A 14546-nucleotide genomic window follows, 5' to 3' on the forward strand; every position below is an offset into this window, starting at 1 on the left:
AAGATTCAGACATACGATTCAGATAAAAATGACGGAAAGAATCTGGTGTTTCATAGGCTCGGTTTGTAGTTTTTTTTACGTCATACCAGGAGGCAGCATCTTATTTTCTAAACTGAACTGTTAACTGTCAACCACATCAGGAGAATATTAAGATGTCATTACAAACCGCATCGAATTGTGCTCCATAGATAGAAAAGATTACCAAGAAGCTGAGAGTAAAGGGGTCTGAATGATAGAAACATCAAGCACGCATAAATATTGAGTTCTGAAAACCATGGTCATCACTGAAAATAGTTCCCAGCACGAACATATAATGTATAGAGCATAGCAACATTGGAATTAAGTTGGATAACACTAGGAAAGGAAAGAAAGATCCTAACATTTCTAAGATAATCGCAGGAGAAGAACAGATTAACCCAGATCAGAAACCTATATCCCCTAAATATAGAACCAGCTGCAAATCTTCCTGCCTGATCTTGGAATGCATATCAAAGCAGGACACCAATAGATGGAACCTAGAAAAAAGCAGCCTTTTCAACCTATAGGAAATATGGAGAGGAAATATTTGAACTCCAAGATTTCTAAAAAATGTTCACCTTCAACTACCAAGAACAGTCCTCATGACTCAGGTAGCCATTATAAATGCCTGAATCAAATTTTCAGCAGCACGCTTCTGGTCAGATGTACCAGATATATGGGCAATTCGATCTCCACGGGAAGATTTGGACTCTGAGATTTCTATAGAGGCGCCTGATATCTGCAACAGAAAGAACTAGGGTTTAGCATCTCATTCAATCAGCAGATCTTATTGTACATGAAGGAAACTCACTGAAAATTTAACATGAAAAAAATCTTTTAAAGGTAAAAACATTAGCAGTTAAAAGGTAAATTCAGTTCCATGTCAAAATACTACATAGTAAACATTCCATGCTTAAAAATAAAATACAAATAAAATAAAATCCAGCACACAAGAAATCAAAACCATGCATGAAATAACCACTATATATGAGATGACATCTAGAAAACTGTTGACAATGTTCACCAGAAAATACAGAGGTAACCGCAGAGGGGCTGAGCCAATAGGTAAAAGTTGTTCTCTTTCTATATACATGTGCCAATTCATATATGAGATAGTAGATGAGAAAAGTCAACTAGATAACATAGTATTAAGATGTTGTCCCTCCCCCTGCCATACAAATATGATCACATTTTGTAGGACAACAGATCTGCCTCAAGAATAAATTCAGCTTTCAGAATGAATTTTTTCACCAAATTGGCATGGACCATGGATTTCCAAAAAATATGCACTGAAAACAAAGCAATCCACTGACCAACCAGATTTTTAAAAAATTAAACAAGAAAAAGTTGATCAGAAGATAAGAAAATAAGACCAACCTTCCGAATGTTTGCTATGTTCGCCCCTCCTTTGCCCATCACCTTGCCCACTGCCCTTGCTGGCACCAACATGTCAAGAGTCGAAGGTGGAGGGTAGCTGTGAAGCATTGGGAAAAGGAAAGCAGAGTCAGAACAGAACAGACCATGAGCACTGAACCAGGTAAAACTTAAAAGCCAAATATACATACCCTCCATACAACTTTGACGAATACGAGGACATTGATCCATAGCCATTCTCACCCATCTATTGAAGGAATGAAAACATTACTCAGATGAATACTAGGAAGTCTAAAAGGAGAAAAATTCACAAAGTCAAGTAAAAAACATATTTCAAACAAAAACCCAACATAATTATTAGCACTCCACATGGCACAAACAGACAACCAAATGTATAAAAATTCAGTAGCCAAAACCCTAAACAAATTACCAGAAATAAAGCTAAATTTAGTTGGAGAAAAATGAGTACAAAGAACAAAGACAAAGGAGACATCTCATTTTATTGAAAATGGATAGCCAAAGCTATCAGACTAATGAATAGTTCTTTCATTTAAAAACTTCAAAATAATACAAAATAAATTGACAAATAAATTTGGATCACATACATACGGTCTGAGCACATGCAAATAAATATATGCACACAAATACAAGTAGACTTCCTATTGCCTAAGGACTCTCATAAAGTTCCAAAATTCCAAACAGTTTTACTTGCATTCCTAATTAAAATTTAAAATTAAAAAGGAAATATCTACTTAAAATAAAAAATCCAGTAACTTATATGCACAGACATAAGTGGAACTCCAATTGCCAAAAGGACTCCACAAATTTGCTTACACTCCTTATTAAAATTTACAATTGAAGATAAAACATCAACATAAAAAGCCCAAAAACTTATGTTACTACTAAGGGTGCATTCTCCCCCCTTTTTTGGCCTCAACTTCTTTTATAAGTAAAGTTGAGTATAACGCGTTCAGTAAACAACTTTTTCAGCTTTTAGAAAATCAAACATTTAGATTTTGTGGGAACTTCTAAAAGCTACTAAAAGCTAAAAGTTGACCTTTTCCAAACAATTTACTATATTCCATTATTGTCCTTAGTTTTTTTTTCAAATATTACAAAATTATCAATGCATTAATTACATGTCCAAAAAAATGGATATCCATTTTTCATTTTAAAATTTAATATTTTCACACAACTACTTTTTTACCAAACATTCAGAATTTGCTTTTTCTTCTTCCATTTTCACAGAGGGGGGGGCAAACCATAGTGGTCTAGGTCACGGCCCCATAGGGACTGCAAAACCAGATTGCATGTATTGATTGGTCCAATACATGGGTCAATGGCATCCCGGATTAATGAGGAATCAGAATTAAAATTCCTGAAGTGGCAACCCAGATTTGTTAACCATTTTCAAAGAATTAAATAAAAAAAATCAGTTAAAACTATTCACAAATTTCAAATATCATCTTAAAATACTCACTGCAGCTGCAAAGCCTCCTTGGTCAATAGCATCCCAGACCGATGAGGAATCAAAATCAAAATCCCCAAACTGACAACACAGATTTGTTAAGCATTTTCAAAAAAAAAAAAATATTCTCAAATTTCAAAAATCATATGAAAATATTCACAGCTGCTGCAAAGCCTCCTTTGGGGCCAGGGGTGCGATGAGGAATCAAAATCAAAATCCCGAAACTGGTGACACAGATTTGTTAACCATTTTCAAAAAAAATCATATGAAAACATTCTCAAATTTCAAAATTCATATGAAAATATTCACAGCTGCTGCAAAGCCTCCTTTGGGTGTTTTGGAGGGGCGGGGGGGAGGAGGAGCAGGGAGTGTGGAGAGCCTCCTGCTGCAGCAAAGCCTGCAACAAGAGAGAGAGAAGGGCTTCCTTCTGTTGCAAAGCCTGTGATGGGAGAGAGGAAGGCTTCCTAATGCGGGAGGGAGAAAAGGGGAATTTTTGCTGCTGCAATGGTGGAAGGACTCAAACAGACACAGAAATATATATATATATATGTATATATATATATATATATATATAGAGAGAGAGAGAGAGAGAGAGAGATGTTTGAGTGAATGAGGAGAGAGCTGTTTGAACAACTGAGAATTTTATTCAAGTACAGCCGGCAATTATTCCATCCTGAGTAAATAATTCTAAACATACTGCGATCCAGTATAGCGTATCAACTAATCCAGTATAGCGTATCAACTAATCAACCAAAATAAGTGGGTGCAAAAATAGTGAACCGACAAAGCTTAAATTCCCCCTCAGGAACTGCAAATAGAGCACATACCTCTTAAGAAGCGTACCCTGTTCCCCACACTCCAGGTAACTTTGGGCAAAATAATTTTTACATCAATCTCAATCAGATCCTTTTTAGAAAGCTTCTTTTCAACTGCGACATGGGGCCAAAATAAGCCTAAACCTTAAACTATGTAACAATCCATAAAAACAACCACACCATTAGCTCCAAACAGGATTTCAAATTACAGCAGCAAGTAGCATGTTCACACCTGCTACTAGCAGCAAGGGAGAAAAATTCACAGCTATTGGCTAACTTTTCTTGAATTTGAATTTTTGTTTTGATTTTTGGGTGCATGTGCATCGTGCTGGCAGCCCATGGGTGAGGGGGGCTGTGAAGGTTGTCCTCTAGTTTCTAGTGGCTTATGTTTATGCATTTTTTAGAGTTTTTGGCACTCCAAACATACAAAGGTATAAGATATTGGAAGTATTCAGTCAACAACAGTGACTATTAGTATTTGGTATTACTGTCAATTCAGAAATGAAAACCAAAAAGAAAAACTAACTAGAAATGGAAAATGAAATTGCAAATCATTTGGGGAGGACTTAGACTAGACACCCAGAGGAGGAATCGCTATCAATTCAGAAATGAAAACCAAAAACAATAACTAGAAACAGAATAAAATTGAAAATCACCAAACAGTTGGTTCTGGAGAAGGCATTAGATGCCCCCCATCCAATCAGATAGCATCATGTGAGAAAATTGACCCCACACAAGCTTATGTGGCACTGCTTGGCCAGGGACACAACCTCCCCTGGCACCTAACTTTTTTTCCCTTCGCTTTTTATAACAAACAAATGTATTAACGAGAAGAAATATTTACACAGGACAGAGAAAGAGAAATTCTCAAAAGAATGCACAAAAAAAATAAAAACAATAAATTATATCAAAGCTGCCCTCCAACCCCTTTGATTTCAGACAGCAAGAACCCCCCTATAACCCCACAATTTGCCTTTTTCCTCAAAGTGAACCCACATGGCATCCATCCCTAGACCCCAAAAAACCAAGAAAATACTATTGCATACCAAGTTTTAAAATTGATAAAATAAATCGTAGATTTTTTTATTCAAAGCTCTTACATTTATTATTTTTAAAATATTAAGAAAAAGAAATATTAAAGGAGCAATAACACAAATAAGAGGACAAATAGCCCTTCTAAAGAGCAGAAAAGATAATTAAATAAAAAAATAAAATTGAGCCAACAATCTATCTAGTCTGCATGAACAGCATCCCAAGAAACAAATCAAAAGCTAAGAACCATAAAGAAACCAAAAAAAAAAGAACCCTACTCAACACCAAATCTTGAACCAATGCCTTCCCCTTAAAGTCTAGAATTACATTCTAATTGTCTACACCATACAACAGCAAAAGTAGCACTCTTCCAAAGCATTTTCACTTCCTAAATTAGCTCTTTCGTACCCCAAGAATAATCCTATTGTATACAAACGTTTGAAAATTGATGAAAATGTTTTTGAAGGTTCCTTTTTCTCTTTTTACAAGATTGAGGAGATTTTGACAAATCTTTAAATATTCGAAGAATTTTAAGGAGGAATTTGTAGAAGTGGTTTAAAATATAACAGGACCACATTGGCATCGCTAGAAACCACATGTGAACCCTATCAAACTACTGCATGTTGCCATATGGTAGGAAGACACTGATCAGTCTCATTTGGGGCTCCACAGGGGTCCATACTCCCACACCCTATTTCAGCATTTGGATCAATTTTGTCTGGTTTTCCTTAATTTAAGAACTGTATATACAACTGGAATCCACAATCAAGTGAATTTGGTTATATAGTTTTTCTGCACCCTGCAACAAAACCAAAAACCAGCAACACAAAGGCAGAAAATGAAATCAAGCCCTTTACTACTTTATCATCAGTGGGATAGGCAAATTATGGCTCCATAACCACAGGACACCCTGCCAGCACGAAAGGTCTGCAACCCTTGCAACAGGTTCCCTTGAGAAGGGTCTATGGTGTGATTATTAACTTGTCCGTCTAGGCCCCTCTAGGCATTGGTTTCTCAAAGAATATGAGCTCTGCTACAAACGACACCATGAACACTCCACTACAGTTACTGCTACAGCTACATAACCTCTGGCAACACAATTTGGGTAAAAAAAAAAGGATGGACAATTTAAAGAAGGAACAGCTAGATCCACTGGCAGCTTAGTCCGAGTTGGTTAAAGTATCATAACTAATTAAAAATGTGCCTAAAATGTATTGACAACTGATAATATGGAACAAGCAAGATGCCTGCAAAATATCCAAATCAAAACATCAACAACCCAAGTCCAACAAGTGACAAACCCTAAACACTGATGATTACTAAAGTAAGATTAAAAAGTAAATAAAGATTACAGCAACCTCCTGTCCTCAAGTAGAACTGAATCAGTATATGTGAATGGACTATAGACAGCTAGGATGATAATTATATTCTAACCTTAACACAATGAATTACAATCCGGCCTTAAAAATGCATGTACCCTAAATCAGATATAATAAAAATTGCCACAATGCAAACAAGGAGAAAAGTAATGATGCCAAAATCAATACAACCGTAACATACCGAGGATAAAGATCCGTAACCATAGAGGCTGCTGGATGATAGCAGACCCAGGCCACTGCCACTTTCAGCAATCTGATCATAACCTAATGGGTTAACAGGGGGAACAGAAGGCAAGACAGAAGGCACTGAAAGACCAGCACCACTTGAGTATAGAGAATCGGAACCAATAGAAGGGTTATGGCTGCCATCTTTATCTTTTAGGACATCATCTCGGAGCCTCAAAATGATCTGCACAAGCGCATCTCTAACACTACTAACTTCCCCAACCACCTATATGTGAAACAGAAGTGTGTCAAGTTCAAATAATCAGCAGAAGTAATTAACCACCAAAAGTCTATAAATTAAAACAGACCTCAACAAGTTCATCACTCGCATCGGCACACTTGGGTTTCTGACCCTTTGAGATACGGATATCAGCTTTAGTTCTCTTCCTAATTTCATTTATAATTGATCCACTTTTCCCAATGATACACCCAATTACTTTAGATGGAACAAGGAGTCGAATGGTAATAGTGTCATCATCTTCATCATTTATCTTTCCTTGCAGCAACAGAACAGCTTCAACTGCCATGGATTTTATGTCATCGGCCGACTGCCAATCAATAGACAACCAAAATGATCAAGATAAGTGAAAAGATTCAGTAGCATATAGAACAACAATGACATAATCCACACAATTAAGTAGACTGCATACATATAGAAACCCCAACGTAAAAGGTTGAGCTTTCAATATATAGAAACCCCAACTTAAAAGGTTGAGCTTCCAGTATGGAATAAGTTATAAAAAACATAAAGAACATATTTTCTTAATTCTTAAAATTATAAGTTGACTATACAGGCCACAGAGAAAAAGTAAATGATATACATTTCAATGGAAGGATTTCCAGGTAGGATGTAAGTTCTAGAAAGTGCGTAAGTTAAATGTCCCATGGAAATTGAAATCTCCAATTGTGTCATAAATCCATTTTTATCCATAAAAGTTTCATGCACAAAGTAAAAATTACTAGAATGGTGATTAACATCACCAATAAATTAAACACCTGGAAAAGAGAAATTTCATCCAATTAAAAAAACCACCATGATATCTGCAATCATGGTCTTAAATTTTCACGAAATTGTCAAATTTTCCATCAAATTTTTCGGTTTCTGTCACTCAAAATCGAAATGGCAGTCGATTTCCATCTTGCATAATATCCATCAAAAATCTCAATGATTCATTTGAAATTTATCAAAATATCAAATTTTAGCAAAACTAGTTAAAATTTTTACTATACAATGAAATTTCCTCAAAATTCAAATGAGAGATTTGGAAGTGAAGTGAAATTTCTCTCCTAATTTATTTTATTTATTTTAATCAAAACAAAAGATTATTAGAAGTGCTTTTGAAATTATATGAAAAAATAAACTTACAGCAATATTTTATATAACCATTCATGTCTAAATTATCACTATTAGTATAATAAATATCATTTAAATGATTTATGAATTTCATTTGTATTAATAGAATATGTTTAAAGTACATTACCTTACAAATATGTTTGATACACATACAATATTACAACTTTCCCACCTCATACACAACATAGATGTATTTAACTTGTAATATATAAGTCGTAAGACTTATATTATTATGTTTGTCAACCATTTCTAAAGTTTCACAAAGAATTCCATGCTTTACTACTGATTTTCGTTACTTTTTCAAATCGAAATTGACATCAAAATCAAAATTTCTGACAAAATTTCCATACTTTCAGAGCTTCAAAATTTGAGTCAATCAAAATTTAAGACCTTGTCTGCAATTTAGGGTGATGACTTCAACTGTCTGTAACGAGCCAAATCAAAATGTTGTGTTTATAACTTCACTTCTATTCAAAATATAACAGGATCACACAATTCCATGTAACATGAACAAAATCTTTTAAAACTAAGTTGGGTTCAACCTGCTCACTAATTTAGTTCTTTCAAGTATAAAAATAATATAATAAAAACTCACAAACCTCTGTCGAAGTCACAGTGATTATACACTCATCACGCTGATCCTTGGTATCATCAACTTCAACACGAGCACCACTAGTCTGCCTCACACTTTTAATGGAACCCCCACCCTTGCCAATAACACGCCCAATTTTGTCTGAGGGGCACAACACTCTAACAACTAACTCCTCAGACCGAGATGCACTACCATACCCAGAAACTACAGGAAGGGAAGATGAATAAATAGGCCATGTACTCCCTGTATCCGCATAACCGGAGAGCTCTGGAACATGTGTAGTTCCTACAACTGGAGGGACAGATCTTGCTGGGAGAATGGAATCTGCACTAGGATAGAATCCACCAGGAGGATAGATTGGGACATCTGATGGGATAATGATGCTTGGAGGGGCTTCCGGTACAGTAGTCTCAAGAGGGATCTCCTCTCTAGGAGTGAACTTGTACATAATTGCAGAAACTGCAAACAATGCTTTCTTCACTGCTTCTGCATCACCAGTAATCTATCCACAATCCACCAAAAAAGAGAAAATTTCAAAATGTTTAAGAGCTTTCTCTAAAAAAACAACTAAAATTTTTTTCTGATCAAAAGAAAAATCAAAAACCAGGAAGAAATTACTCTTAAATCTTGTATTATCTTTCACAAGAAATTCAATATTCTTAATTTTAAGACAAAAAGCGAAAAAAAAAAAATAGCAACATGCAAAGTTTCAAACATATAAATATATGAATGCATGATTTCAAATCAATTCACAACACATTTCACAAAATATTATTAGCCAAACAACCGTAAAAAACACCCATTATGAAATATATCAAGTTAAAGACAAGAAATATATAAATTTAAAACTATAAGAGCCCAAGAGTTAAGACCCACACGCCTATGGATTGTGGTGAGAGAATAAATGAGGGAGGTGGAGGAGAGATGAAAACAAGAAAGAAAAAATACACTGAATTGAGATCATAAAAGAAAACACAGCATTCTTCATTAAAATTTTAACTTAAGACAAAAGGCGAAAAAAAAAAAAAAAAATAGCAACATGCAAAGGTTCAAACAAATAAATATATGAATGCATGATTTCAAATCAATTCACAACACATTTCACAAAATATTATTAGCCAAACAACCGTTAAAAACACCCATTACGAAATATATCAAGTTAGACATGAAATATATAAATTTAAAACTATGAGGGCCCAAGAGTTAGACCCACACACCCATGGATTGTGGTGAGAGAATAAATGAGGGGGGCGGAGGAGAGATCAAAACAAGAAAGAAAAAATACACTGAATTGAGATCATAAAGGAAAACACAGCATTCTTAATTAAAATTTTAAATACAAAACTAAGAACAGAGCAGGAGCACATGAAATTTTGAACATTAACATGAACAAAAAATCCAAGATCACCCTCTTGTTCACAATTTCCCAAATTACAAAATAGTATTATCCAAAAAATATAAACATTCTCATGAACAGTCCAGTCCGAGTGCTAAAAATAACTAACTGGCATTATGGGCTATTAGGAATTGGTGCATACATGAGCAGTACTCAATCTGCATTAAGGATGAGATAGCAAATACAAGAAGAGCACAAAGGATAAACCAAAAAGGATAAGCCAAACAAGAACAGAACTATAAAAGCTGCTAAGATTTGCGAATAATGTGAATGTGAGCCCAACCCTGATGAGATCTTGTGATTCTTGTCCACTTTGCCCATTAGGCCTCTAGGTTTAGTTCCATAAAAGGTGTCTCGTGACTTTAAGGCCAAATCCAATCCTAGGCCAAGATCTCCCTAGCACATGCCCAATGCAAGATTGTCTCAAGATCTCTGAATCTCACATTTGGTCTTCGACTCCCTTGAGTGACCCAAACCTTTGTACTAAGACATAAACACATGTCAGTACCCACCAAGTAGCTCTATTTGTTTAACAAAAAATCAAAAATCTCTGCCCAACTCTAGTGATATATTATACACTGGCTCATCAAACCTCAAAATTGCTATTCCATTAAAGGCATCTCACAAAGGTGAGACCTAATCTACCCTTACATGGCCAAGAGCTTCATGGCGGTAATGTGGAGATTGCGACAAGCTTCCCAACCTAATTCTCTACCATGAACATGCAGAAAAGTGTCAATTTCCGTTCAAAATTTTATAAGTTGGATTAAGGAATGTAATAGCTTTGAACCATAAAGCATAGAACAGATATTGAGAAGCAAAACCAAGGGCAGCAAAATTTCAACACTGATATTTATATTGATAGAAACTGTTCATAAAAGCACACTAGGAATAAACCTGGAGACAACATATAGAGTGAAAGATACAAGAGGAACAATAATCCATGTCGGAGATCTTTCATCAAGGGGAAATATTTGAGAGGCGCATTGCACTTAAAACTGATCCATGCTATAGACATTTCATGAAGAAAAAACTGAAAGACAAGGTGGCAATTTTATAATTCTTTGGAAAACTTTAATTGTAGAATGAGAAGTATTTTCTGCAACTGAACAGTCCCCAAGGATTTTCCTGCCACAATTCATCTGTTTCACCCAATTAAGAGTATGCGTCAAAGGTGTCTCAAAAATACTAACAAGTACGGGTCTTAATTTTATTTCTGACCTTTACCACATCAGCCTTTGAAAACATGGACGACTGGAATTTTGGAGTTAAATATTTCCAACGTGCTTACTTTGAATGTTCCCAAATCCTGGGTATATCAAATTTGGATTTCATGACCATCATCCAGAGAGGTTTAACTAACAAAATAACAATAAAAGCAAACATTAAAACATTACTACTAATGCCTGCATAATCTTGAGATGGAGACGGTGCCCCAATTCCCAAATCTGACACAAAACTTCAGAAATGTTCATTTTTTCAGATAAGTCAATACAATAGGGAGAATAGAGGCTAAATCATTGATAAAGATATTATGTAAATTGGCAAATTGGAGTGAGGCTGGGTGAATGGATCACTGAACAAGGCAATTCAAATTTCGAAGTAAGGCGATAAGAAATAGATTCAATCTAAAGCTTTTAAACGAAGCATTAAGAAAATAATCAACCATCACATTCATGTAATTTGTTCCTTGCCTTGTAAAATAGAAGTTGAAAGACTTGACCATTAAATTCAAAGGCATACTTAGCACTGGGCTTTTCATCTTTTCAAGCCCCTCTTAAAGACTTTTAGCATCACAGTTTTGCCTGTCACATTCGGCTGCCCAGAGTATCAAATAATTCTTTGTTGTAAATCAGGAAATTGGAATTACACTCTTATCAGTAACACTGTACATCTTACCCTCCCCATGCGCTCAATGGAAGCCTTCAGTGCTGGGTGTTACATTTATCTCAATGAGCACCTATCACTCAATTGTTAAGAACTATTCAGAGGAAACACCATAGCCCTGAGGTCAGGTGCATTAATTTTTTTAAGCAGCTGTAGAGTTAAGGAGCAACAGGCACCAATGTGCAAAACATCTTAAATTTAAAGGTGAATTTAAAAGTTAAGTTCTACATGCAAGAACTTATGTTACAAGAATATTAGTAATCCAACAAAAACATAATCCCATGTAGGTGCGAAACTAAAAAATTTATTCAAAATTTAGAAAATCTAATAACATACTAAACATATAGGTTAACACTGAAATTTACACAATTCTCATAGAGAAATATTTTATACAATAATCTAATAGCCACAAATCTTAGAATCCATAAATGCAGAAATCGACAACTCCTGCTTAAACTTCCTTTTTCAAGGGCAGGCAGCACACATGCATTACACAAAATCCAAAAACATAAAAAAAAAATCAAGGAGAAGATAGGTATACCACAAATCAAATTGGCATGCAAGAGGCCAAACAATCAAAAAGAAACCTTAAGAGACCTCTTTCAAAATTTAATATTTTCAAAAATTTACGTCTGATGAAATTCTAATGCAAAAACTAACATTATACAATTTATACTCCACAATTATCTGTAAAAGAAGGTTCAAACTACTAACCAGAACAAAGTTGTCAAACTCCAATGCACAAGAATGTGTTGGCTCAGTAGCATCCTTTGCAGTAACTTTAATGTTTGTTCTAGTTTTGCTTCTGAGTTTCTTTATGGTGGCCCCAGCCTTACCAATGATATTTGCTGACTGGCTAGATGGTACAAGAATGTGACATTCCTCATTATCTTTTCGTTTCTTGTCAGATTCCCCAACCATAGCCACAGCATTTGCTATAGCAGCATGAACCTTAAGAAGAGCATCCTGAGCAGGGCATAGCGGCTCCCTGTCCTCATATTCATCATCAACGTCAACTTCTTCCTTCTCCTTAACATAGCAGTAGATTGTTATGACCCTCTCCTTAGCACCCGGAAATGGGTCCACAACCTTGACTTTTGCCCTTGTCTCTTGCCTTACCGAGTTTATCACTTTCCCGCTCTTACCAATCACACTTCCAATAACCCCATCTGGGCATAATATCCTATAAACAATCAACTTGTCATCGTTTTTTTCATCTTTATCATGTACCCGTCTCTTCTGATTCTTGCTATCCCCATCAGAGTCTCTTTGGGAGCGAAATCGCTTACCAGTCTCGCCCATTCTCAAAAATATCAAATTGTCCCTGAAATGAAATCACAAAGAGCCAGGTCACGTAAAATTATTATCTAACAACTTAGTGCCTGTATGGTTGCTGACAAACTCAGGGAAAAAATAACAGAAAAACGATAGTAAACTCAAGAAAAATTGATTCTTTTCCCAAAAATAAAAATGAACTCCAGATAAACAGAATGCAGTGAAAATACTTCTTATTTTATTTCCTTATACCTATCCCCAACCAAACAGATAATAAAATGTTAACAAAATTGAAAGACAGACAATAAGTCCAGAAAAATAATCATTTAAACTACATGCATCGCAAAACAGATTGATTGAGGAAAATAACAAGGGCTTATGAATCTTCAAAACATTTACGACAACTCAAAGGAAGTGTAATATAGAAGAAACCCTTACAGTCAACATTGAAACAAGAAAAATCTACGAAATGGAAAGGCAGACAACACGTAACTATCCCCAACCAAACAGAGTTTAAGATGTTAACAAAATGGAAAACAGACAATACGTCCAGGAAAAAAAATCATTTAAACTACAAGCATCGCAAAAAAGTTTGATTGAGGAAAAGAACAAGGGCGTATGAATCTGAATCTTCAAAAAATCTACGACATGACAAAGAAAGTGCGAGATAGAAGAAACCCTTACAGTCAACATTGAAAACAGGAAAGATACACCAGCGAACAGGGGAAAGAAACCGTTAGAAGAACAAAACAAGTCTAAACAAACATGAAGCAAACTTTATTCACTAGCTGATTAACAAGAGAGTAGCAAAAACGGAACAGAAGCAAGGGGAAAGCATACGCAGACAATCAGCCAGTAGCGACAGATCTGATCAGAATCAGAAAGTTTTAGAGAGAGATAGAGAGAGAGCAGTAAACCATACGAGAGAATGTCGATAAGGTTGATGCTGCCGGCTCGTCGGCGGAGAGGTTAACGAACAAGCAGAAATCTTGCGTATGCCCCAGCTGCGCCCCTGGAATTAGGGTTAGGGGTTGCGATAAGGGATATATTATCAGGCATCAAGCGGTAGGGCAACGCGTTGTTCGTTTTTAATTGACGCTCGGATCGGGTCGGTCGGGTCTCATGACTTGGCGAGCCGGGCTCCAGTTAGATGACGGAACCAAACCACTAACCAGGGGCCCTAGTGCGGCCTGCGGAACTCGATCAGGCACTGTGAGCCTAAGTGCTTTGCTTGATTGAGGGGCATTGAATCGAATTTTCTATTAAATTTGTCAAAATTTAGATTTAGCCAAATATAATATAAAATTATAATAAATTATTAATTCTATGTTTGAAAATATCTTAGAATTGAATTTATATTAAATTTGAATTAGACGTTATAAAGTTATATTAAAATTTATCCAAACTCACTCAAATTCAAATTCATATTCAAATTTAATATTTGAAATTTGTGCTCCCAAAAGTAAAATAAGTTCACACAAATTTAAATTTAAGTATCGAAATTTACGTTCCCAAATAATATCATGCACTTTTTCTTCACCTCTTTTTTCATGTGGATGAATATTTACTAGACATGAGAATAAACAAATAAAATGTCAATTTTATCATTTTAATTATGTTACTTCACATCTAATATCAAAGGAAGGTGTTAATTGAAACTAGTTGTTAAAGTTTGAAAATGTGATATGTTCTTTTGTCTTAGTCAACTACATAATAAACTAGTTGTTAAAG

At 35.3% G+C, this 14546-nt stretch overlaps 1 protein-coding gene across 3 annotated transcripts; it reads right to left on the bottom strand.

Moving 5' to 3' along the window:
• Positions 1 to 230: 230 nt before the first annotated feature.
• On the bottom strand, positions 231 to 14020 carry LOC131154034 (KH domain-containing protein At4g18375-like). Of its 3 annotated transcripts, XM_058106498.1 has the most exons (10): positions 13738 to 14020; positions 12255 to 12864; positions 8265 to 8759; positions 6620 to 6859; positions 6268 to 6537; positions 2873 to 2941; positions 1584 to 1639; positions 1396 to 1492; positions 597 to 757; positions 231 to 515 (listed from the first exon to the last, which is right to left on the bottom strand). In XM_058106498.1, exons 2-9 carry the CDS (start codon positions 12840 to 12842, stop codon positions 626 to 628), a joined length of 1947 nt encoding a protein of 648 aa, XP_057962481.1. In that variant the 5' UTR covers positions 12843 to 12864; positions 13738 to 14020; the 3' UTR covers positions 231 to 515; positions 597 to 625. The 3 variants fall into 3 exon arrangements, with proteins under 3 accessions (XP_057962481.1, XP_057962482.1, XP_057962483.1); XM_058106499.1 differs by lacking the exon at positions 2873 to 2941 and having other exon boundaries at positions 13738 to 13942; XM_058106500.1 differs by lacking the exon at positions 2873 to 2941 and having other exon boundaries at positions 231 to 757.
• Between the last annotated feature and the right edge of the window lie 526 nt (positions 14021 to 14546).

This window comes from Malania oleifera, chromosome 4 (assembly GCF_029873635.1).
Source record: "Malania oleifera isolate guangnan ecotype guangnan chromosome 4, ASM2987363v1, whole genome shotgun sequence".
Classification (NCBI taxonomy): Eukaryota; Viridiplantae; Streptophyta; class Magnoliopsida; order Santalales; family Ximeniaceae; genus Malania; species Malania oleifera.

What these genes read in the sequence shown, in the direction of transcription:
- LOC131154034 (XM_058106498.1), bottom strand. Translation starts at nt 12,842, where the DNA reads ATGGGCGAGACTGGTAAGCGATTTCGCTCCCAAAGAGACTCTGATGGG. An exon ending in AGTTTGACAACTTTGTTCTG is followed by an intron (nt 8,760 to 12,254) that starts GTTAGTAGTTTG and finishes GATTGTGGATAG; the next exon opens with ATTACTGGTGATGCAGAAGC. An exon ending in CGAGTGATGAACTTGTTGAG is followed by an intron (nt 6,538 to 6,619) that starts GTCTGTTTTAAT and finishes TTTCACATATAG; the next exon opens with GTGGTTGGGGAAGTTAGTAG.